Source organism: Callospermophilus lateralis, chromosome 6 (assembly GCF_048772815.1).
Source record: "Callospermophilus lateralis isolate mCalLat2 chromosome 6, mCalLat2.hap1, whole genome shotgun sequence".
NCBI classification, from domain to species: domain Eukaryota; kingdom Metazoa; phylum Chordata; class Mammalia; order Rodentia; family Sciuridae; genus Callospermophilus; species Callospermophilus lateralis.
The window spans coordinates 107,465,763-107,492,910 of NC_135310.1; the positions used below are offsets into that span (position 1 = coordinate 107,465,763).

The 27,148-nt window shown below is 36.3% G+C and overlaps 1 protein-coding gene across 2 annotated transcripts in view; it reads left to right on the top strand.

The window, feature by feature from the left end:
• The window catches only part of Ptchd4 (patched domain containing 4), a 177,314-nt gene that overhangs the window by 31,125 nt on the left and 119,041 nt on the right, over nucleotides 1-27,148 (top strand). For both annotated transcript variants that reach the window (XM_076860111.1, XM_076860112.1), the window contains exon 2: nucleotides 24,859-25,339. In XM_076860111.1, the coding sequence (XP_076716226.1) occupies nucleotides 24,859-25,339 (481 nt within the window). The remainder of the gene's footprint in view (nucleotides 1-24,858; nucleotides 25,340-27,148) is intronic.

The window sequence follows — 27,148 nt, forward strand, 5'->3', positions numbered from 1 at the left end:
TAGAATGAAACAGCATTTTTCTGAAAATTTTATTTTCCTGATTCAGAGTGACCCAACCCATCCTCATTTTGTTGTTTTGTTGTTGTATTTTTTTATATATGGTAAGAGATTGAGCCATTAGTGTGGAATCCTGTGCTTTCATCTTTTGTGTCTTTCAGCAATTGTCAAGAGGGGGCAAAATTGAGATGTATGCAGTTGAGGGGAGAAATAAAGAATGTCCACGTGCTTCTGCCCCTTTCAGTGCTTTATTCACTGAAATTACTCAATACAATTTCATTCTATAGGTTCTTAATCAAGAAAACGACAATCCTTAGTGCTAGGCACTGCAATAGACATAATCAATTCACAGCAAACAATTCTAGATTAATTCTAGGCACTGCAAAACAACTTAATCATGACAGGCTAGTGACAGACATTCCCTTTGCATGCTAAGTTCAAAAGTCTTAAGCCTTAGGCTTTATGTCCAGCAGATGCACACTCACTCAGATTTTGGTGACCAGGTCCGAAACCAAGGCAGGCCTTTCCTGGCATGGAGTGAATGACCAGTTGAGAAGGGGGTCCTAGGGAGAAGTAGTGGCTCTTACCAAGGTCCAGACAAGGCGGTAGAGTTTGAGAGCAGTGAGGATCACACAGAGGATCAGGAAATGATGACAAGTGATGGGATGTCAGGTCCTTATCAGGCTCTCCAGCTCGAGAGCATCCTTGTTTCAACTGGCTGAATCCCTGTTCATTTATTCTATTATTTATACTAAATTTGGGGGCTTTTGACCCCCCTTTCAATCCTTATCAGCTACCACCAGATTTCTCCATGACATCATTTGTCCTGGGGTCAGAAACATCTGGTCTGGTGGTCTCCACTCTGATCTCTCTTTTCCCTGTTATCATGCGAGGATAGCCTGGCAGGGACTTCACCTTGTTTATCAGGGTGAGGGGAAGTACGTTGTTTGAGGCCATACTGGAGGGCTCTGTGGTATGCCTGGTGAGACTGCAGGTTTCAAACTGGAGTCTTTAAAATGGAGTTGCTTAGGCTCAGGCCTAAGGCCATCCTCACAGAAGTGTATTATATGTGTTAGGAGAATAGTACCTCCATGGATTTTTCTACTAAAGAAAAGAGTTCTTATTCATCTACCACACAGATAATAAGGAAAAAAGATGATAAAAGGAAGAAATGTAAAATTATTTATACCTTGCATGTGAAAAACATCTTAGTAAACAGGAATAATAGAGCATCATGATGATGTAGTTTGACTCTTGTGAGAAATGTGTTGCCTCTACTTTCTTGGGGTGATGGTGAATGTAGACTGTGGGTAACAGTAAATGATTCTGGAAAGGAAGGTTCTTTCTGTTCCTGGTAAGGTGGCTCATACCCATATACCTCTAACTAGCAACATGTTAGTTTACTTCTTCAAATATTTTATCTCCTAATCACTGGGAAGGGAGATGATTAAAAAGTGAAAACCCAAATTTTTACTGACTGGAAAGAGTTTATCCTGATAAGAGGTGGAGCCTGTAGTGATTAGGTCTTGGGTGAAGGAGATGCTGACAGACTTGGGGAAGCTACAGTATGTCACAGCTTGGAAGTAAAAGGAACAGTAATGGAACAGGACACAGGGGTACCAGAACACCGTCTCCTACATCAGCACCCTCCCAGTTATACTACTCAAATATATGCATAAAATTTCCAACCTCTGTTCAAATATTAATAATGCTATAAATCTCTGAGATCCTAAAACATTAATATTTCTAATGATTTCCCAGCATCAAATGTGTTCTATCAAATATTAATCAAAAGGTCCTTGGATAATCTGTAGTTTTTCCAAGGAAATTAGAAGAGTGCAGTAGTGGCCAACCACTTACATTGACATCCAGCCCCTAATTCTGTTCCTTGTGGTAAGGCCCATACCCCAAAGTCCCATCTGCCAGACTCTACTTTGGCAACCACAAGTGCTCAACTAGTCATGATTGTCCTTAGACATCTTTTATCCAGATGTGCTATCATAGAGATCTAAACCTGAATTTTTAAAACCTGCCTTTGTCAGGCTATGAGTACCTGAAACTGCTCTATTTTTGTGTATATGTGTGCACATGCATGTGCATATATACATAATGCATTTGTTAAATGAAGGAAATAGCACAGCTAATAGTAGTAAGAACTGTGCAATATACTCAAGCTCCTTTTTTCCCCCAGTGTCCAGTGCCCTAGGGTTCCCTAAAATACATAGTTTCCGTGATGCTTCAGGAGCTGTCTTACGTTTCACTTTTCAAAATCTGTTTATTTAATGGGTGGTTACTTCAGTGTCTTGGTCTGTGCTTTTAAAAGTAACAGAAGTTTCTGACCTGCTTTGCTAGTGAGAAATAAATATCACTCAAATTAATCATTTCCCTCCATAATTAATATTCTTAGGGGTGATTTTCCAGGAACTATCCCCCCATATACCTTGTTATTTAACACATGAGAGTAGCACCTAATATTAAATTTTTTAGTTCAAATAAGAGTTTGAGTGTGAAGTTAAAGAAATCAGTGGAAAAGATGTTTAAGAGAAAACAGAAACCATGTAAATATACTTGGGCTGGTCTAATTACCATTTTGACATTAAGAGTAAGATATTAATTGCCTGAATTCCATCCATCAGCCTGCAGTTCATGCTTTGCCCTTCTCTACCTGTTGCTACAAGTCTCCACACATCTAGAGTTTTCATTGAGTGGACTATTTCTTACTTCTTCCTGGGGACTATGAAAAGGGCAGACATTTGGCCTGGGATGGTGCTTTCAATGGAAGCCTGCAAACTCCACTGAGTCCACAGAGGCAAAGGTGGAGACCTATGTCCCTTTGGGTGACCGAAGCAGCACCCCTGGAGACATTCATTCCTGCAGTTGACAAATGCTGACATTGGTCCTGGAAGTCAGAGAGAGAAAAAAACATTTAGTTCCAAAGATTACTGGAAAGGATGGAAAGAGTACAAAGCATCAGAGGCCCTTAGGCTTCTCCATCTTCATTTCCTAAAATCACTCACTCACACAAAAACAATGCAGCTAATTCCCTTAATTACAACATTCTAGATACACACATTTCAGGTAAATGGGATTTCCATAATATTGGAAGGAGGTTAATCTTTGTAACCCTGAGAGAGATGATTTATTGTAGTGGCTGCATTTCAAACTTAAAGTTTGCATATGTAGATTAGAAGACCAATTGGTTTTTCTATGAATCATACATAGCCTTGCCCTCTCTGTTCAGAAAAGACATGACATAGGAAGAAAAGATTTTTTGCTGGTGAGGTGTATACTTTGTTCCATAAATGATTTTTTGAGAAGAAGCTTTATGGTACATGATTGCAAAGCAAAAAAAAAAAAAAAAAAAAAAAGAAAAAAGAAAGAAAGAAAGAAAGAAACATTTATCCTGCCTTGAAGGAATTTCCAGTAGAGAAGAAACAAAAATAATGAAAATACCACATAATAATTACAAAGTCAGTAGTGATACAGAAAATATTGCAAAACTTCAAAGGAGAGAAATTTTTTCAAGCTTAAGGTTTTTGAAAATTTTTATGTCAGTTCTGACTTTTTGTTTTCTACTGATAAAAACTTCTCTTACAAATTAACTGATTTATCTTAGTCATTTTGGGATGTTTTCTTAGAAATACAGATTTTTTTTTATGGCCATATTAATCCATCTTGAAAATCTGCTCATTTTATTATAACAGGCAAATGTATTAAGTTGTCAAAATTATTCTTAATGCTACATGCTATTTCATAAATAGGGGCTCATTTTCTTGATTCCTTATTAATGAAATTTGAGTCTGTCTACTAAAAATATTGGTATGTAAAATTAAGTTAGAACTTTGGAAACGTGTACATACACACACACACACACACACACACACACACACTCCCCACTACCACTTCTTAAAATGCACTACTGATTCTTGTGGCCCTGAATATCTGAATAATGAAATTGCCCTTTACAAATAATTTCTAGCATATTCAATAACCTAATTTAAAAACAGCGCTCTTTTCAGGACTAGCTCCATTCTTACAGATGCCTGTCTGTGAAAGAGGAAAGCTGTGGGGTCACCTCTAAAGATTTTCTTTATGTTTTACCCAGCACAGAAGAGTATTTTTTCCCCCATTCTTTTAGCTGTTTTTAAATGTCTAAGATAAGTTTTCTGGAATCTTTCATTACTATATGCTAAGCACATGGTCCAAAGAAGTCCCTGCTTCTGTGGAGAATAACCAAGTCAAGGACAAGAGTACCTCATTTTAATGAAATGCAAATTTCTCATTAAAAGGCAAATCCTTCATCTTCAACTTGACTGGTGGGAATTCCCTATTAAAGCACTGAAAAAAAGTTCCAGCTGAAGACAATTCTTTGGATCTGAATTACTTTCATTTTAATGAATTAGACAATTTGAGCACATTTTAAGCCCATGTCCTACAGAAAAATTTTTCTGAGATAGCTAAGCAAATGTCAGTAAATAGGTTGATATTCATCATAATTCCTCCTTTAATATATTTATTGGTGAAATATTTCATTGATGTAGCCTTTGCATGAGATGTTGCTATTCTGTAGCAATATTTGCATTTTTATAAATTTTTCAGAAATTATTTTCTTAATTCCTGTGGACTCTTTCCACTGCTTCCAATTTTCTCATATAATTCATTTCCTTGGACAGATGTGGCCTTAGCCATTTTGGGAAGCTAACACTGCTATAGATTTAATGTTCTTAAAGAAGAGATTATTTATGAGACTTGTTAGAGACAATAAGGAGACTGATCGAAGGGGGTTATCATGTGCATAGAGAACATTGGTGTTGTATGTTACCATGGAGGAGAGAGATTCGCTAATTGTGAACAGAACAAGAAGAAGTGAGGATTTATACCCAAGAAGTAGGATGGGGGTCAGTGAATGAAAAATTACTAAGATGTAATTAATGTGAGGAATTAGGGGGAATTCTGCCTAAACTGACCTACCTGGATTCTTGCTGAACATAGGCCAGGTGGTTAAACATCACTAAGTGGGTGGTGAAGGAAGAGAAGAAACACAATTAGATATCAAGGGTGGGAGGTTCCTGCTCAATTGTCTTTTCAGGTTTCCTACTAAAACTGGATTTTATGGGGAAGAACGCAGATGTATCTAGAAAGAAGTTTCAAGAACCTGATTAAAGTTTGTTCAAGCAAAGAATCTTTGTCAATTTTTTTCTTCTTAAACACTGTGATACATTTTATGATTTTTCTCACCTTTTATTTGTTCATTAGGGACCAACTGAATCACCCACTGCGACTTGTAAGTAGAGGATATTTGATGTTTGCTTGATGGTGTGAGCCATCAGGCATTTGGTGAAGAAATTGAATGAATTGTTATGAAAAAAAAAAAAACCAAGAAAACCAAAGATTAATAGTTAGAAATCCAGATAGAGTCCAGAGGGCAATCAGTTGAGATTTTTCCATCATTAGGTGGCAGAGTAGGAATGGCAGTGATAATCTGAGAAGTGTTCTCATTTGCAGTTGGAATGTCTTTGATGGCATCACTGGTTATTTTGGTGAATATTCTTAGTGTCCCACACAGTGGTAGGCATGTGTATGATTTGCAGTGTGAAGATGTCCTCACATTCATATCAAGTTGTCCACCTTCAGTTTATGAGGCTTTGGGAAAAGAGAAATTTTATTCTTTAGCAATGCCATGTCAGGAAAGTAAGAGATGAAAAACTGGAAATATTTGTTTTGAGAGTTGCAGCCAGATATTGTAGGAAGTTAGAATTTAAGATCTCTTCTAGTTTTCAGAGAAATAACAAAAACTTAAAGACAATAAACAGGCCTAGAATTTCACAATGACAAGGTGTCCTACAGTTTTCCATCGAAACATAATTTTCCCTCTATAGTCACCCCATTTCTTTCAAATAGAATTATACTAAAACTTACTTATTTGCAAATAAGTAATCTTATTAAATATGGTCTGAACATTTATATAAGTGTAGCACAAATGATCACTGACTACATGGGCCCTGTTTTTTGTTTGTTTGTTTGTTTGTTTTGTTTTGTTTTTAAGTTTTATATGTTGGAACTTTTCATAAACAATCTCAAATTGGACTTTTTAAAAGCCTATCAAAAATAGGAAGCCAAGCCAGGAATTTATCACCAGACTTCCTATAGATTGTGGTGTTCTTCTTGAGATCTCCCAAATACCCTTAGGTTCCTGGGCTTGCCACGGATTGATCTTCTGTATGCACCTAGAATGTCTGTAATCCTGTAAGCCAAATATTAGGCTGTTTTTTATTTTTTTCTTTGTACTTGTAGATGGACAAAATGTCTTTATTTTATTTGTTTTTGTTTTGTTTTAATTTTTATGTGGTACTAAGGATCGAACCCAGGGCCTCATGCACACTAGGCAAGCATTCTGGCACTGAGCTATAGACCCAGCTCCTGGCCCCCAGCTGGTTTTTTAAAAGGGTCTTTGTGAGCATTGGCTGCTTAGTTCTTTTAAAGTGGTCATGTTTTGATTTTATGCATCATTTTAAAATACAACATTCCAGTAAAACCTTGGCAATGTAATCAAGGTTTTCAATTACATCCTGTTATATGGATAATAGATTATTATTGAATTCATTTAAACAAACTATATAGGAATGAAAATAAAAGCTCTCAGTAAGCACTTCTCAATTCCAGAGGGAATTAGGTGAGGAGAAAAAGTAATTGTTTTATCTTGTTCATAAAGATATTCTTTGCCAGATTTCCATAACGTATAGGTAATGTAAGAGAAAAGAAAAGGTTTCTTTAAGTTGGAAAATAAAAAAGAACCAGCAAAGTTCCTAGCAGAAAAACCCTAAAACTTGTAACCACTTACATCCGTTAATTCAGTCCCTTAAAATTAGTTATTGTTTTGCTTAAATGTAGGCCAGTAATTTTAGGAACCCATCATTTTTTTTACAGGGATTCTGGAAATTCTCAATGTATGATCTCAAAATTATCAGATGTTTGTATTTCAGGTTACCTCTCAGTCTATTCCATGAATCCCTTTGAAAATGAAACAATTGGCCTAGAGTTGACAGCAAATTCTTCTACAGAAGAAACAAAGTCAAAAATTATCTTTGGTGATGAAAGACTAAAGTGGTTGACATTCAAGATCTAATGAATTTATCTGATAAGGAAATTTCATTATTTCTGTGACATATAATGTTTAAAATTATAACTAGAATTATTACTGGTAAAATTATATCAAGACATATCAAATTTCTTGAGATTTCTTACAACTTATGGAACACTTACGTCAATAACATATACAAAAAGTAATTCAAGGTTGGGGCTGTGGCTCAGTGGTAGAGCATTCACCTAGCACATGTGAGGCTCTGGGTTCGATCCTCAGCACCACATAAAAATAAATAAAGATACTGTGCCCAACTACAACTGAAAAATAAATATTTAAAAAAATAATACAAAGAAGGTCTTAAGTCACTTCTGACAATACCTCTCATGGGAATTAGCATATCAGGTAAACAAAATTATTTTTTAACATGTCTCTTTTTTCTAGATTAAAAAAAGAAAAAAGTTCTTTGAGATTTTCCAGGGTTATCTGAGAAATTTGAAAGTGAGTTTGGGGTCAAAAAGACTTTATTTAGAATTTGATTTGGGGAAAAAAATGGCAAAAGATCCAAACCCTTCATTGAATAGGATCCCAAGTCACTATGAAGCAATTCTCGGGCACTCTGAAGTAAGAACATGATACAGTTTATCAGAAAGCACAGAAAACCATGTTGAAAAGACCCATAATCTTTGTTTCCCAGGAGGATTACTTAAAAGCAAAGAAAAAGCCTTGCAGTTTTTTTTATTAACAATCGAAAGATAATCCAAGAAAAGTTCTGGTTTTGCCCTGGTGTACTTTTGACATTGTCCTTCTCTTTTTAAACTTATAAATATATCTATTTGAGTCTTTGCCAGCTTGACCACACATAAAAGCCCTTTTCTAAGATTCTTTTTCTACACTACCTTCTACAATTTTCTTATGTTCATTCAGGTTTTGTCCTATATTTTTCCTCTGTCTTGTTCTGGAACAACCAGTCATTTCTACTTTAGGATAAATTATTCTCTTTTAAACTTAACAAAAACATTATCCTTCATATCTCATAAATTTTCTTATCAAAAATACATCCTACTTTTCCTGTCTACTTTTCAAACCGTTGTTTTCCTTCACCCTTATTGTTCCTGCAAGTCTCAATTATATATATACTGAGAAAAAATTAGGAAGTAGACAATCTTGACTTGTCTGTCACATACCAGGATTCTGTAGCAGACAAGCAGATTTTATAAATATAACACCTCACATTTTTATAGGCATATACTTCCTCATACTACAATTTCTCATGTTTATTACAGATCAAAACATATTAATTAAGCTTCTCTATACCATATAAAGCAAGATTCCAAAGGAATGATATCCTTAAACTTAAATTCAGGAATGAACATTTTAGGAGATTATCTTGTTTAGGAATGATCCATATTTTAGTAAGTATCTATTATTTAACTTAGTATAACTCCAAGGGCACAAATTGAAAGGAAATCAAGGAACCCGGAGACAGGCAAGCGAGAAATGAAAGACGGAGACCAGGCAGAGATACATAGGAGAGTTTATTTGACAGAGCTGACAAATAAAGGCACATCTCTCTGTAGCCAGACAGAGGCAAAATAGGCTTGGGGTTCAGGACTTTTATGGGGCAGGCTCAGGGATTAGAGCTGGGTGGGTCCTAATGCAGGTGGTTAAGGGTGAGGTTGGTATGAAGAAGTGGTGAGCCTTTCTCAGAAAGGCCTTGGCCAGGAAAATGAATTTTTTTTTCTCAAAAAGGCGGCCATCATATAGATGGTTGTCCAGATGCTAGGCAAGAACCTTACACAAATTATCAGAAAGATTTTGGGAACTGTTTTCAGGCAAACAGTATGAAATTAAACAATCTGAACCATTGTAAGTTATTTCCCTGTTATCTATGTTTAACCTTATTTGACTAGTAAATATAAGCGGAATAAAAATATATGTTCATACTGTAATTACTACTAACAACTCAGAGAGTGTAGTTGTTTTTATTAAATCAACGATATTCAATTACTGTTATTTATCAAACATTTAATTGAGTTACACAAATCTGAGAAACATTGGGTTAGTCTCTTTCTGGGAGTTTTAGGGATATTTAATTTATATAAGCATCCATCTACCTCTGAGTTTAAATAGAACTCCTGTAAGAGACTTCATTAATTAATTTGTTAATACCATCTAGATGTGTAAAAATACTTCATACATATGTATGTGTACACACAAATAAGCATGCATAAACATGTAGACAGATGTGAACAATTACCACACAGCATTCGTTTGGAATTTTTAGGAAAGAGTTGCTAATGTACGACAATACAAAACTCTCAGGTTTATATAAAATAGTTACATTTTATCTCATCTTTTCACCTCTTTATATTTTTACATGAATTGTTTTCCTGATAAAAATGACCCAAGTCAAACTTACCTACCCAATAAGAGCTAAAGCTGTTTATATCACTGTTTGTGGAGAAGACTTAAGATTTTCTTTTGACCTGATATGTAAAGTAATCCTGTAGAGGTTGTGGACTGTCTTTTAGATTGAGGATGTTGTTCAGCAGCTGTCTGGTTGTCTCCAAAGCCTATCCAAGAAGATAAAATACCATGTTCCCAATTAGCCTTTTTGTCTTTCAGCCTCAAGTGGTGGTTTTTAAGGGACTGCAGTGAAAGATCTCACTGGAGTGGACTAAAGAACAGAGGAGTTAGGGTGTGAGAGGGACATATTAAACGTGGTAAGAGGAGAAAGGAGGATTGCTGATGATTGAAAGGGGGAGGTCTTTGAGGAGCAAGTTCAGGAAGATCTTAGGCTTCCCAAAGAGATGTTGAAGTTCCAAATTACTGTCAGCAAAAATCGTGCCAACAAGAAGGACAGAGCTGGCAGAGGATATAGTTATCAAGGGTTCAAGAAGAGAAGATTCGGTTGGCTGAGAAGTCCCCAGGAGCCAAGCAGAATCAAATAGAGAACAAAGAGACCTTAGGGCTAGAAAGAATAACTTCCAGCCCAGGTGTCATGGAATAATACTTACTCAGGGAAGATCTGGGGAGAAGAGATTTCCACCCCAGAGACTCAGGGAATAATTTCCACTCAGAACAAAGAGCCAGGAAGATCTTTCAGGAGATATCTTTCAAAAGAAACTCAGGACTCTACATCCAGCTTCAACGAGTATACCCATTCCTTAAGAATCACATCTGCCCTTCCCATCCTCAACAGGTGATTGTTGGGAACAGTGGCTCAAGTTTACCTCTGAATTCCAAGGGGATCATTTAGTAGTGAATGCGGAGATTTCAAAGATTTGCACTTAAAAGAGTCCTGAGTGAGAGCTCCAAGAGTCTAATAATACATCTAATCTTATTCCAATCACAGCACAATAACTGTCAAAGAAAAAAATTATTCATGACACACTTAAAAGTGGTAAAGACAATTATTTTCAAGAGGAGATTATTGTGATAGATATAGAGATTTTGCAGTGGGAGAGAGTGTTCGGGCTTCGTTCTGAATATACCAAGGAAAAATGGGAATTTGTAACCAAGGAGCGGGGTGGAGATCAGCTGATGGAAAATTACTGAGAGAAAACATTAGGGGTAAGGAGACTCTTGCTGAAGGTAGGCCAAGGGGATCAGACATCACCTGGGGCATGATCGGGGATGAGAATCCCACTTAGATATCAAAAGTAAAGAGTCCTTGCTAAATTGTCTTAGCATGGTTTTTTTTTGCTAAAACTGTTACCAAAAAAGTATAGAGATGGGCCTAGGAGAAGACCCAGAAGCCTGACTGAAGTTTGGTCAAGCAAAGAATATCAATTTCTAGCCTATGTCTTAGTCAAACTGTCTATTATTTTACTTATTTGTTAGTATCTCCACCTTGGTGCTTTTTCAGACACCTAAAACTCAAGATAGAGAGCTTAATTCCAGGTCCCGTAATCCTACATAAATGTGTCTTCCATTTGGTGAGTTTCACTATTATTTCAACTTCCTGAACAACAGCCAAGGAGTCTTTTTTCTGCTTATCCCTGCTTTATTCCTTTTCTCACATTCAGTCACTGGATTTTGTCTGTTATACCGTTTTTTTAAAATATTTTTAGTTGTAGATGGACACAAACCTTTATTTTGTTTATTTAATTTTTTTAATGCGGTGCTGGGGATCAAACCCAGTGACTCAAGCATCTTAGGCAAGCTCTCTACCACTGAGCCACAACCACAGCCCTGTGTACCCTTTAAACATCCCTTTATTAACTCATTTTCTCTTGTCTTGGCTTAATTTAGGGATTATATCTCAACCCTGGTATCTATTGAGATCCATCTTCCAATTAACATTATTATTATAAAATTCTAGCATTGCCCTCGCAATACACACATGCATTTCAGACCATTCCTCACAATGCTACCAGAGAACTTCTAACAGATACATTTCATCAGGTAGATTTCAGTATTTTCAGTGGCAACTATTCCCCATTCCTTAGGATGGTACACAAGACACTTCTGATGTCTCCCTGAGGTTTATCCTTATTTTCCATTCTGGATGAGCAATAGCTGTCAGCTCATTTCTAAAATTGCTGTTAGAGGGTGTGGTGGACCTCATTGCTGTTTCCCATCAGCAATTCTTAATTTGTCCAAACTTAGTTGCCTAGTACCAAGTGCCATTTCATTCCCTCAAATCCGCACCCAATATTTCCTTGTAAACAGTTCTGATGAGATCCAGGCAGCTGCCAGCTCCAGTTCTGAGGGAATGTTGTTTTTGGTAAATGTTATTATTGGTATTTTTAACAATGCATTAACATAGCATTATGCATTTGAAAGGCCTCCTCCTAAATACCTGCTTATGTAACTAATTGCTGTGGCTTCAAATAGCCTTGAGCTTTCAGTCAAAGCAGACACCCACTTACCAAGCTAAAGTACCTCCATGTAAATGAAGGATGTTTGATTGTTTTCTTTATGTAATCTCTCTTAGAGTGGAGAGCCTCTCACCTTATTCATAAGGCGTGACATAGTCACCTTGAATTCTCTCACTACTTGCAAAATTATAGGGAATTAATTGTGTCGCATTGAGGGAGGGTGACAGGGAATGTATTTAAGAACAACGGACCAGCCTTGTATATTTTTGCGCCTGTAAAACAGCTTTGTTTGTAGCAGGTGCTGTCCAAAACTAGTTCTTTTTAAAATGTGTTAAGTTGGAGCAATGTCTATGTGTATCCTTTTGTATTTGCATTTCTCACTACTTTTTCTGTATCTTCACTTTTATTTATGCAAGTCATTTGAATTAAGATATCTGCTATTGATGGGAGTGATAAAACACATCAAATTTATATTAACACTGCAATAGACACAGTGTTCTTGGCATTCTTCAGCAAACATCAGTGATGCCTGTGACAGTTGCAGTATATTAGAACATTTAATATCTACAGGAGGCATGAAATGTTTGAAACAAATACATTAAAGTCAAACTTTGCTGTAGATTACCTCAATGATATTATATGTTTTTGTTTTGTTTTGTGTGTGTGTTTAGTGCTGGAGACTGAACCCATGGCCTTGCATGTGAGGCAAATACTGTACCAATTGAGTTATAGCCCCAGCCCCTCAATGAAGTTATATTCTCAACAATCCAGTAAGGAATTTGTATAACAGGGCAGCAAACACGAAATGACATCATGTGAGAATAGAATCACTTCATCTGGCTTTTGCATACTGCCATTTTGTATATCAAATCTACAGATAGGTGATTTTTTAAAAAGGAAGCTATGAGAGGCTCCTTTTTGCTTCACTAAATGGTTTAGTTACAGGACTCTTCTTTGGAAGGACCTGTGTATTGTGAATTGGGTGTATTCACTCTTTTGTCTCAGTCTTACCTGAAGAGAAATGTTTAAAAAAAAAAACTGCAGATTTTCTTTCCACTGTGGAATTTGTCACATTCCAAAGTCCCATCTGTTTAGTGCCTGGAATAAAAGCAGATGGCAGTGATGACATGTAGACTTGACTTTAGGTCCCAAAGGATCCTGAGATACCTGTAATGGAGGAGGGTAAACTCTAAGCTCAGTTACCCTTGCCAAGTTTGCTCTGAAACTGAGTTGTTTTCCAGATTACAGAAAAAATCATATCCATGTAGTTATCTGTGTGTATTAGAGGGAATTCAAACCAAATCTTTTTAGTTTCTTAAAAAAAAAAAAAAAAAAAAAAAATATATATATATATATATATATATATATATATATATATAGAGAGAGAGAGAGAGAGAGAGAGAGAGAGAGAGACTGTGTCTCTTGAATTTGCATTGAGTGGGAAACAGGCTCTAGGTCACTTGGAGAATGGACCATGAACATTGACATAGGCAGCATTAAGATCTTTTGTTCATCCCTTTAGCTAAATATAACCTACTTAGAGAATCCTAGAAACATATTCTGTGTTTACAGTATAAGTTGAAAGTTGATATAACGTTTTTTGGTGTCAAGAAATAGGTTCTGTTTTTATTTATTTTATTAAGATCAGGGAATCATTTAACCATCATTTTGTAATTAGGTAATAACTGTGGATAGAGACCTTACAAAGTAAAATACAAGATGCCATCCCCCTTCAAATATCATCTGACTTAATTCTCACAATAGAGTTCATTAGCTAGACATTACCAATATATAGCTGAAGAAAGGCTTAAAGAGCCTAAGCAGCTTTATAACAGTCACAGTGATAATAATTGGACAAATCAGCATTCAAGGCAAGATTTCCTACACTTTAAAGCCAAGCCACTGTTGCCAGTCACACTGCCCATGAGGCCAAAGCTGCCACGTAACTGAATTCTGTGACCTTCTGAATGGGAAACAGCCATAGACCATTTCTTAACACTATAGAAACAGGTTGGAGAGAATTCACTATGTCAAATTTTTATCCTTTAAGAAAGGTAGTGCTTCACTGAAGAAAAAATGTTGATTGTCAAGAGTATGAGAAATCAGGCTTCTAATGCTGAAACCAAACTAGAGGAGGAATTCAACTTTGATTACAACTTGTCTCCAAACCCTATGATATAGGACTAGGTGACTTCAGAATGGACACAGTTATCAGGGATACTTATGTGTAGCTGGATAAAGCAGCAGTCAAGTTTATGTAGTGAAGGTAATTAAACTCCCCAGGGTTAGAATGTGGTTGTCCTGCTTCAAATTGGCCTAATTTTAAATGGTACATTCATGATGATGATTTTTTTCATTATAATGAGACTGGCCACCTTAATATTTTTCCCTAGTGCATAAAAATCTAAATAAATAAGTTGTCAAGACCTTTTGGAGTTATCCAGTTATTTATGCTTTTACTCATTGTAATTTACTAGCACCTGAATTACAAAGGGTACTGTATTTTCCAAATAAAAATGCTCTATGTGATCAAATGAAATAATTTAATTTGTATTATTAGCTGAAAAGCATCACAAAGGTATAAAACTAAAGATATATAGAGAGGTTTCAAAATACACCTAAATGTTCTATGAATTGGTCTCATTTAATAATAAAATGGCATGAAATTTTATCTTCCTTACTAAAGCTAGTCTACAATCATGAAACATCATTCAATGTGCTTTCGACTTATTTCCTCACTTACAACCTCCTTAGCTTAGTTGAATCACTTCTCTTCTACATCAGACACATAATTGTAAGGTGAAGGCAAGCTATCTGTAATATTTGCCTTAAAGAAAACCAGAAAGGCAAAAGATAACTGCTTTCTAAATTTTAATGAATTTTGGTTAATCTTTTTTAGTAAGGTAAATTGTCATGCAAGGAAACTTGCCTCTGAAATAACTTTTTATTCAAGTGTAAGTTTTTTTTTAAATGTAATTTCCAAAGGCATCTAGATGTTCCTTTGCTAGATACCTAAGAGTATAAAATTTAATATAAAGACTAGCCCATGTTCTTGTCTTAAATGCATTACATCTGCCAATAAATGTTAACAAGCTTGAAAAGGTGAGATATCGCCCCCTCATTGCCCAAGCTGACAAAGTAATATTTAACTTGCTCATGGAATGACCAAATAGGAGAGTACTTGCTTTCTTGACTTTATCAAAAGGCTTTCAATTATTTTAATAATTGAGGCTGAATATCTTGGTCATAGTAAAGAACAATTGTGTGGATCTCATTAGGATGTATATCACAAACGATATTTTCAAAGCTTGTCGGTCCTTTTGGGAATTACAAAGAAAAGTTAATTTAGTAAAGATAAAAGGAACTTAAGCAAGTGTTGTATTCTTTATCTAGCATTTTAATGATATAGCTCAATAATTATCCTTTAGTGTGCTTATTCTTTACTGTGGCTTTAAGGTAGTTTTGTCTTTCAAATAAAGAACAGAGATGGAAGGGTGAAAAGGAAGAACACCAGGAGAAAGGGTCAGAGAGAGAGAAAGAGAAAGAAATAAGGAGAAAGGGAGGTGGGAGAGAGGAGAGAGGAAAAAGAGATGATCTAAGGAAGAGAGGTACGGGTTCATATAAGATGACGAAGGAATAAGATCTGAATCATCTTCTAGAGATACAGTGGTTAACTTGCTTGTTTCATCAAAGAATTAAGACACAGTCAACCTCATCCACAACTGCTAAAGCTGTACTATTGATTTCTGTTCCAATACATTTCCTTGAGATGTATGTCCCATATTTGTTTCCTTTAGCTTGAAAAAGATACCATCTTCCTTCCCTATCTTCAATGAACTTTAATGGCTAGTTGAGACCATAAAACAGATGCTAAGAATGGCAAACAGCAACATGTATTAATTATCAGAATAGGTTCCTTTGAATGAAAATGCCCCCATGATCTTTTCTTCGAAGAGAAAACATCAGTTAGCCAAGTGCAAGTCCGGATCAGCTCTGGAGCTGAGTGTTAGCACTTGACCCTATCTTTAGCAACCAGGAATCTGTTAGCAGTTACCAACCTGCAATTTTAAGTAGCATGCTTCATTCATTATGTCTCAAAGGGCAAAATTGAAGTCTTTCATAAGGAAGGATGAACTGTTCCAACTCTAGCTGACTTGGGAGCTATAAAGCAGATTGCCTAGAATTGGGTCAGGTATTAAAGAAGTCCTGGGTCCTCCTTCCACTAACTAAGGGAAATTTGACTAGATGTCAGACATAACTTATCCTACCCCTTCAATTCACCTTTAGTTCACTTCCACTAACACATGTACTTTTATTAATTCTGTTGAATCAAGGAAGGTCTTTCAAGGTAATATAAAATTAATCTAACCAAGAACACAGGAATGACCTGTAAACCTACACCAAATGTATTTCTTTTGAATGTTTATATGTGAATATTTATTTTTACATGGTCGGGATCCTGCCATATGTAATTTTGCCCTAGCACTTATCTTGATCTTTTAGCAGGCTTCTGTACTGCTGTGTTCCTTGAAGCTTTATCCTCTTCCCATCATGTTTATGTCATTTATTTCTACAAAAACAGCATAAATTCTTCCAAGGAAGAGACTTTATCTTCCCTTCATTTATCTTTATGTTGTTTCTGCACCAAAACTAGCAATCTACCTTCCCAGATCCTCCATACACTGATTATTTGCTTTAATTTATTGGAATGATGGGAATTATTAGAATTAGTATAACACTTCCAATGACTCTCACACCTCTGAGAAGTAAATTTTTCTCCAAGATGCCTTCAGCACTCCAGGAAAGTAATTCTCTGGAAAAAGCTTGGCTGTGAGAAAAAATTATTTTCAGAATAGTATGCATTCCATAAGATCTGAAAAAATATATATATATATATATTTAATTTACACAATGTTAGATAATTAGTATATGTATATGTTTATAAACACTCTCTCACACACACACACACACACACACACACACACACACACACATACACACACACCCTTTCTAGTGCCCACTTTCATTCCAAGGCACACCAGAAGTTTATTTTTACAATTTAGTCAAAAAGAGCTTTTGAATAAACATATCTCTGTACTCATTACCAGTCCCAATCTCTGCATCAGCCCAGCCTCCAATTATACACCCCAGTCATTCTTTAAGTCCCAGGAACACAACAAACCTACTGTCCTTTCTGGGGCTCATGCATGCCAGTTTCCTCTGCCTGGAAGACTATTCATCTGCAGCAACCAGATCCTTCATCCTTATTTGAATAATGACTACTATTGCTTCAGGTGTCAGATAAGAGGCCACCAGCTTGGAAAGCCCTCTTAGCGTCTCCTAGGTTAGATGATTCCTTTCTGGTGTTTCCTTAACAGCATATGTTCACCAGTACATATATATGTGTGTGTGTGTGTTCTAATGCCACCTCATCTTCCAGAGCTCTTTGAAGTTAACTGTAGCTGTTCATCAGTCTCTCCTCAGAAGAAGCATCAGGAATGGAGTGTGTGCTCTGAATATTTTTTGAACAATGGATGATTCTGCCCTTCTTGCCAGGTTCCACCTGGTCTCCTGGGTACACTCAGGTACTCGCCACACTGTTGTCTCCTGTAGACATCTGCAGGGTCTGAGCTTTTCCCAACTTCCCCAACTTCACCACTGCAGCAGGGCGTGGTGAGCTCTGCTGGGAGGTCTGTCTCCCTGGGTTGTCAGACTGATCTATTTTTCACTTAGAGGTGCTAAAGGCACAGGTGTCACATTTCTTATGTGGCCTGTGGTTGTAACCTGAGCCTTTTTAGAATAGAGTTTCTTAGTTCAGAAGAAATTATCTCCACTAAAGGGGGTCACTATACCTAGGGACTTTACCTCAAATGTTCCCATATGGGTGATGGCAAACCTCCATAATGCAGGTCAGCAATAGAGCTAAGTGTTTTTTGATAGGAACATACTTGGCCTCAAGTAATGACCATGATCCCTTTGTGAAAGATGTACTTAAGAATAGTAATAGGGTTTTTATAAAGATTTTAGGGATAGATAGGGTTGCTAATAGGATTTCCAGAAAAACAGAAAAGGTAGTTTTTATATGGCTCATTTTTAATGCAGATGTTTAACTCTACTTCTACACATTGTTAGTAAATTTGTATAAAGATTTTGGGGAAAAAAAGAAGAAATTTGATGTATTTATGCTGTTATATACTATGCAAATCAATGCAGTAAAAAGAATAATAACAGAGATCTGAAGATAGAAAAAAATTTAAAATATCAAAATCTGGGCTAATGAGAGATGATTTTTATCTCAATAAATTGGAGCAAAGTCCTTATATTTTTTTTCCATTTGAGAAGAATTTTCCCTGGAGATTACCCGAAGAAAGAGAAGAAGCAACTGGGTCCAGATTTAGAAAAAAGATAAAAAGCTTCTTGTTTCTATAGAAACGAACAAAGGTCATCTTGCGTTTCCCCTTCCTTCTTATTTCTACCCCCTACCCTGTCTAACACAGGTTCCTCTAGCATACTTTGTGGTGTCTGATAACTTTACTGCCAGTGAATCATTAATTGAAGAGCAAATCAGACCTTTAGAGATAATAGGAGCCAAACCTTGTACTTTGGGAAGGAGGGAATTGGCATTCAGAGAAGTAAAGAAGCTTGTCCTCGTAAAACCAGGTGACTTGGTCCTGTGCCCTGTGTTTTTTCCATCACATTATAGACATTTGCTGGGAGATATGGAATAATCTTAGATGGCTAAATGAATAAACTATTATTTAAATATTTCATTTGTGATTTATATTAATGAGAATAATACCTGATCCTTCCTGAGTACTATTTAAATACCTTACATATACATTAATACATTTGGTCCTTAAAATGCCTTCTGATTCTTGTTTTAACAATAATAAGCCTGATGTGTAGGGAGCTTAAGACACCTGCAGGGCTTACTGGTGTTGTGGCTGGGTCTCGACAAGACAATTGACTTCTTGAATCTGTGTACATAACCAGTATATTTCACCTCCTCTCATTCAAGTATATTCATAAATTATCCAAATATGTGTGCTGTTGTGTTAAGAACATGAGTCTTGGAGCCAGAAACAGAAATCAAATGATGATGCTATTTCATAGCTACCTGAACTTAACTCTTCTTGCATGGTCTCTCGAGCTCCCAGGCCCTCATTGGTGACTTGTAGCACCTTCAGTTTGGCACTTCCTCATAGAGTGACTGGAAGACTTGCTGAAAATAATGCAAATAAAGTTTCAGAATCTTGGAACCATGTCTGCCACGTGTGTTAAAAATTTCCAGCCAAGCCTCAGTTCATTGATATGCCAGAGTGCTTTGTTTAACTTATTTCATATCTGTTTGGCTAAAGTTTTATTTTATTTCAGCAGCACAGAAACCTTGTTTTTTAACCTTCCTCTTTGAAAAATATCTGAAATACACTACAGCATTTTCCTAGCTTAGCACTGTGACAAAAGAGATTTAATTTATTCTTTATTTGGGGCATTTTAATACTTTAAAGTCCTCATTTTGAAAATGACTTTTGATTATTTTTTAAAATAAATTCCTTGTAGGAATGTGCTTTCTTATTATTTGCTTGTTTCTACTAAATATGAAATGCTAGAAAGGAAAATCAAGATAACCAGTGGTTTCATTTACTCCTAGTTTGTGTATACACTTGACATTGGGGAATGAAACAAAGAAATATAAGCTAGGAATAATTCTAAGGAAAAATATTTTTCAAACAAACAAACAAAGCCTTATCATTCTTTGAAATATGTCACCATTTATCACACAGGAAGATTTTCTTTTTAGCAATAAAAGAGAACTGACCATCTAAAAGTTTCCAATATTCTCGGCGTGTCTGCCTCATCAAAAATCAATGAAATCTGAATTACAATTGCCTTGGACAGGAACTGTGCTGCCAAATTATTTCGCAGCCACAGAAAGTATCTGAATGTCAACCTAGCACATATATTGAGCAAATTTTACACTTGCTCCCTTATCATATCCAAGTATCATCAAGTAATTTTTTTTCTCTGCACAACTGCCTATGGCATTGAAGTCTTCATTCTTTAAGAATTTATTCGTTGAGTTTATCTCTAAGAGTTTAATTTTCTTTTTGCTGGAGAATGTGGTTTGGGTAGGAGTGATTTTAAAAGCGACAAAGTAGTAACCTTAATCTAAATAAAAGCTAAAGGATCCAAGAATTTTTTTTCTATATTATATTGCTGGAGAGAGAATGTGTTGAGATGCTTCATGTCCATGAGATAGTATCATGACCTGCACTTTTATTGATTCACCTTGGAACAATTTACCTGCCAGACACTGCCTCCACTGACATTTTCTTATGCTGCATTAAGAAACTAAAATACTGCAGGAGCTTTCTAACTGCTCTTTCCTTCAGGGTCCTCTCTACTGCCTAAGTCCTTTCCCACAGCACAATGAAAGTAAGCATTACAATAAAGGAAATCAAGTCATTCCCCTGCCTACAACCTACCAGTCATTTCTCACTAAAGGACAATTAATCCCAGCTCCTTAATGAGCTTTCTGCTACCCTTACTGAAGGAAAACTAAAGGAGCCCTGCTTCCCTCTCCAACCACCTTCTTCCATTTCTTGGGTGTCTGATGCCATCCTTTGACTTCAGAGGATGGTGCACGCAAATCCTTTCCCCTAGCTTTTCCCCAGTTCCCCTGTCTGTTGACTAGTTTACCACACTTGTTTAATTCACAGTGAAAATGGAACAGGAACATATTTTGAAGAAATGTTATTCAGACTGAGAAGATAGAAAAAGGGAGAAAAGTGTCTCTTTATTTCCTGACCTTAGTCAAACAGTCTTTAAAAAAAAAAAAAAAAAACTATGATTAGTAATTTACACCTTAAGGTAAATTCACTCAGTTAAAAAAAGGTTAGGGAATGTTCTAGAACAGCCTTGTTCTAGGGATAGGGAAGTTATTAGTGAGAAAAACAGGAAAAATGCTGGCTTTCAGTAAGTGTATCTTCTCACAGAGGAGACCAAAAAAGGAACAATTTAGTAATTGTATAAGATAATTTTAGATGGGAATAATTATCAGAAATATTTAAAAAATAAGGCTATGTAATAGAATGAGTGCAGGAAAGGAGGTGCCCACTTGAGAATGTGTAATTCACATAGTTTCTTCAAAGCTAGGACCTCCATGGCAGCAAGTAGTCTTGACTGTAAGACCAATGTAAGAAAATATTTCAGGCAGAGAGGACAGCAAATACAAAGTAAGGTGGAAATTAACTTGCATTTAAGGAGTAGGAAGAGAGGCTAGAAGAGGAGAAGAGAGGGATAGGAGACAAAGGCAGACGTTTCCTCCAGCCATGGGCCATTGCTGGGCCCTGCAGGCCAGGTAGAGGATCCTATTTTCTTAGAGCAAGTGGTAGCCAGTGGAAAGTTTGGGGCATGGTAATGATATGATCCTGTTTAAAGTAGACTCTGGCTATACTTTGGAGAACAGATTGAAGAAGAGCAGAATTGGACATGGATATGAACTAGGGCCCTAAATTCATCTCATGTTATTGACATCAGTCCAGTTCAGCAGTGTACTGAAATAGGGATGCATTGAAAACAGCATGTTGCCATCTGGTCATATTTTTATTTTAAGGTTTCTCTTCATTGGAACATAAAGGTGATTTCTGCACTTAAAGGAATCTTGGAGCTTGTGTAAGAAGTAAGTTCCTTTGGGAGGAAGAAGTTGAAAATGTATGTGTTAAATGGTAGGTAATTGCTTTAGTTGGAGAGAAGCATGTTGGAAAAGAGGAATCTATGAGTAAGATAAGTTTTAATCACAAAGAGTATTTATGAGAAGCAGGAGCTAAAGTGGTTCCCCTGATTGATTCCCATAGGATTCTAGAAAGGTTTAGACTTGGAAGAGAAGATCTGATTTGAAACCCATGGTTCATCATCTTGACTAACAGATTTTCCTTCTCTAAGTCTCCAGGCTTGCTCATTTTTTAAACAAAGCAGCTCTTCTTTGTTTAAAAAGATAAGATCTTGCAAGATGTGAAAATAAGCAATTCATGCCTCTATTAATTATAATACTAATTCCTGACACTCAGATCTCTTCAAAATATCTATATAGGTCATATTTTCCTAGAAATAGAGTTGCAAATTTACTTCAACATCATGTCAACATGTCCTCATAGTTACATGAGGAAATGTGTAAGATCATTTTAGATGGGAATAATTTACCCATCTAAATGAGATGCTTCTATTATAGATGAGAAAACTGAAATTTAGAAGGGAAATTAACTAGCTATGGGTTTAATGTGCAATTAGTGTGACCTGTTTGCTGCAAATTGAGTCATATGGATCCTAATCATTCATTTTCTCCACTAATCCTACTAGATGGCTTAGATTCCAGAAATTCTGCCCCAAATGTAATTATAGTATTTGTTGCATTTGTTCTTTGTTTCTCCTACTTAGAAGCTTCTAAGAATTAGCATAAAAAGAGGAACTCTTCTGCCACATTTATGAAATAGTAGATTTCCATATAAATAGTATCTTAAAATGTATATACATGTTGTAACTCTTCAGTGGAGCCTTTAGATTTTAGAATACCCAAAGAAATTTATTTAATTTGCTCAGGAACATACATAAAGTAGATCTGAATATGAGAGGAAAATTCATTCTGTTACATTTATTTAAGTATAATGAACAAAGATAGGATGGAAGCATAATTTTTATAAACTATTTTTGTAAAAAAAAACATGGAACTTCAGCAACTTCAAAAGAGAGGTTAGCAGCTAGCCAAACTCAACAAAGTTCTGTTATTTAAAAATCTATATTTGTCTTCTTTAAAGCTTTGACTTTTCCCAGACACATTACCAGCACCCTCTTTGATCCACTGTAGTCTCCAAATGGGGCCTAAGGGAGAAATAATCTCCATGCTGCTGCTAAAGTTCCCTGAGAAACCTTTGTGATGACAGAAATGAGTAAAGACAGACAAAACTGCACATTCTTAAGTAAATACTTATAAAATGCTTTTTAAAATACTTTCCCTCAGAAGCACAAGTCTGCGCCAAAGAAGGGATTTCACAGAAACAGAAAGGCAGAACCGAAAATTATACCAAGCTTAAAACAAAAATAATCAAGCCTAATTGAGGAACAATTTGGATCTACTGAACAAGTACAAATGATTATACAATCTCTCGATTCTGGGGGAAGGCTCCTGCCTCCTTCAAAGTTTGCCCATGTTTCCGCTGAGAGATCACTGGAACACTCCAAAAGATTTAATCAAGAGAGAACTTTGGGAACCTACAGCCAAACTTTCAATTTGATTTTTTTTTTTAAAGAGAAGAAAAGGGGAAATTACAAAAATGCCATGGAAGTGGGAGATACCCAGCAGGAAAAAAAAAAAAAAAAAAAAAAAAAAAACCTTTAAATCAAATTTACTTACTGGAAAAACATTTTCATTTGGAATTGGTCAATTTGAACTAATGAGATGATTTTAATTATTTAATGTGATTATTTAAAATGGGTCTATGGAGTAACTATGGAACTTATCTCTTAGAACTCTTCATGATCCTACTACCAGCATTTGTACTCTCTGTAAACTTCTTAAACTTTTTGTGTTTGCAACAGACTCTCAAATATTAAAGTTGCTTTAGTGCATGTTAAAAATACAAATACAAATAAGTGCCTCAGACATAGATGTCTGGATTAAACAAGCCCCCAATAATTATTTCATATGTGTACAAGATGCCCCACGGTTCTGTGAAGACATCCATGCTTATCATACTACTGAGTTTTTTTTGCCTTACCACTGTCCTCTGTAGAAAGAACTCTTTCCTGTCCTGACTTTACCCTTTTATATCCCCATGAGATGAGCATCTTGCCTGATCCAATTCACACACAGTCTACTTGTGACATAATAAGTTCACCTTAGTTCCTGTTCTCACTCAATTCCTGCAGCATATTTTTAAAGCTGTCTTTCAACTTGCTTTCTGCTACGGGATTCTACATTCTGACAACCATTGCCATTGAAGCACATGACAATTGTGGCAAAAATAAAATTCCCAGGTGGTCTAAAACTTGGTAATGGCTGTCAGGAATTTCTTCCTGAGTGATGAGGCACACAGGATGAGAATTTCTGTTTGGAACCTGCTTAAGGGACTCCATGTCCACCCAGGAAGAATGATTGCTTCTCCTACCAAACTCTTACTCATGAGTTTGCCTATATTCTACCATGTCAAACTGAAATTCAGATAACTTTTGGCAATCATTCCTGAAAATCTTATCAGTTTCATTTGGGGGTTTTGTCCACTGATCATCTAAAGGGAAAGATCAATCTGTATCTAGGGCAAGTGTTTGGAGGGAAGATGATAATGAGTGAACATATTTAGGAAACCCATCAACATCATTAAATTAGTTGTGAGAAAGAATATTTTTGTATTGTTCTGAACTATGAAATTATATTGCCAGATTATAGAGAAACAAGGTATTCATGTGCGTGAGTGGGTGTGTTTGTATATGTGTGTTGGTGTAGGTGTATGTATAGAACCCTAGAAGGTTCTAGTTATAGAAAAGATAATTTAATTTTTAAAATGTTTTTAACCCATGCAATGCCTCTGATTAAAACTGCATCATAAACTTGATCCTCCATTAAGGAGTTGTAACATTGTTATGGAAGGAAATATTTAGAGTAAGGGTATTTGGGAAAATCAAAATAACAGTATTTATGTACATTTCCCTATGCATGTGGTGAGTCTTGTGTAGCTTTGTAGTACTCTTTGCATCTCTTCTAATTCTGATCATCATGCATGGTATCCCACATAGCTCCAAAAAGGTTGAATATATGATCTGGACTTGCCTCTCCACCCACATCAGTTCCACAATTAGCACCTCTCTTTGCCTTCCTTGTGCTCCTTCACTTAGAGTAAGAAACTGTCCCTTGGAATGTGCATCCTTCTGGTAACTTAAGTCTCCCATTTTCTTTTCAAGGATGGGAGGAACAGTTTTATTGGACACCAACTGGGCGGGGTAGTGGAAGTGCCAAACAGCAAGGACCAGCGGGTCAAGTCAGCCAGAGCCATTCAAATCACCTACTACCTCCAGACCTATGGCTCTGCCACCCAAGACCTCATAGGGGAGAAGTGGGAGAATGAGTTCTGTAAGCTTATGAGGAAGCTTCAGGAGGAGCACCAAGACCTCCAACTGCACTCTTTAGCATCCTTTAGCCTCTGGAGAGACTTTCATAAGACCAGCATCCTGGCCAGAAGTAAGGTCCTGGTGAGCCTCGTGCTGATCCTGACCACAGCCACCCTCTCCAGCTCCATGAAGGACTGCTTGCGCAGTAAGCCTTTCCTGGGCCTCCTGGGGGTGCTCACAGTGTGCATCTCCATCATCACTGCAGCAGGGATCTTCTTCATCACGGATGGAAAGTACAACTCCACCTTGCTGGGAATCCCGTTCTTCGCCATGGGTAACTATCCATCCTTGTGGTAATCGGATTCTTACCGGTTTGGGGCAAGGTAGTACATTTCTTGAATTCTCAGGTGGAAATCTGTTTTCATTTTGCATCGGTGTGTCTGTGTGACTGTGTAAAATCTGACTTGGGGTTGTGTCTGTTTCACCTTCTTGGGCCTTTCAGGAAATTCCCAGAATGATAAAACCATCTTCCCATTTAATTTAAGGCTGTCAAATGTTCTTAAGTTTGCAGCATTGGAATTCTCTACTCAGTTCTTTCAAAGATGATAGGTCAGGTATAACAGGAAACTGAGTTAAGGAGATCCAAGATCTACTTCAAACAAAATTTTGTGGTTCTTATCATGGGTATACTCAAGTTAATGCTAGTGAAGAACAACCACCATGAGAGGAAAATTCTGAGAACCACTCACAGGCCCTAAACTCAAAAAACTTAAGTAAGTTCTCATCAATTTCATTTTTTTTTTTTTTTGCAGAGAATGTACTCCCATCCCCCCACCTCTATATAGAGTGAAAATTTAGACCTATCCTCTCTATAAAGTGAAAGTTTAGACCTTTGCCTTCTAAAGAGAAACTTTTTAATAGGAAAAATTCATATAGTCTTTTAATCTCTGGTGAAAATAATTAATAAGCTCCCTCAGTCACTCTTATACCTTCTTCCCAACCATATGTAAATGATCTCCCAAGTGTACATGTGTGGGTGTTGTATGCATGTGTGTCCTTGTAAAAAAGAAAATAAAGTCTGGCAATAAAAAGGAGTGAGGAATCAGAACCAAGACCAATGTGTCAGACTAGAAATGAGAAGAGATAGGTGACATGTATGGCTGCCGAGGGTTTTGCTAGGAGTAGTGTAAGTCTCTGCATGTAACAATTTACAGTATGCCTCAAGGTGGTGAACTGACATGAGCAAGAGTCTTCAGATACAAAATAATTGCTTTTGAGTCCCCAGCTTAACATCAGTTGTAAATTAGTTTTTGGTGATTAAATGGAAAAGATGCAAGTGTGTTATCAGAGGGATCTTAGGTGACCAGGCACCCCGCCCTTTTCTTCACCTTAGCAAACATTTTGTGAATAACACCACAAAGAGGATTTCTATTGTAGGTGTTGAAGTCAAAACTCTTTTATCTGGGAACTCAATATTATTATATCCCTATTAAGTTGATCCATCTCCATAAGCTTCAGTTTCTTCCTGTATAAAATGAGAATAATAATTATTATGTCTTCACATACTTGTTTTTAAAAATGAAAAAGAATATAATTAAAGTTAATCACACATAGTCAACACTTAACAAGTACCAATACTTAATAGTTAACTTGGTAGGTTGAGTGGTAGTAAATTCAGTGATGAGTGGGAAGCAGCCCACAGCTTCAAGAAATTGAGTCTTCCTGGATTTTGTGTATCACTTCTAGATACATATTCATCCTATTAATAAAGTGTGTTTCTTTCTTTCCAAAGAACTATATGAGAAATTTTTGTCACTAGTGATAAAGATGAATCTAGGTAGGTTTGAACCATTTATACTTGTGCACTTTTTAATTTAGTCTCATGACTTGAAATAATAATCTAAGATCTATAAGAATCATGCAGTGTGATTCAGACTGAACATGGACCACTTAAGGTTGACAAATTAAATATCTTAGAGCCTACTAAAGCTTTTTATAAAACAGGGGGCAAACTAGTTGAGTAATGGAAAGACTTTTCAAGTAAAGATACTATATTACATATTCTGTAAAAATAAGAAGAAAAGCTACCTGTACTTATACTGAATTGTAATGTTGGCTCCATCAAGTCAAAGTGGTAATTTTA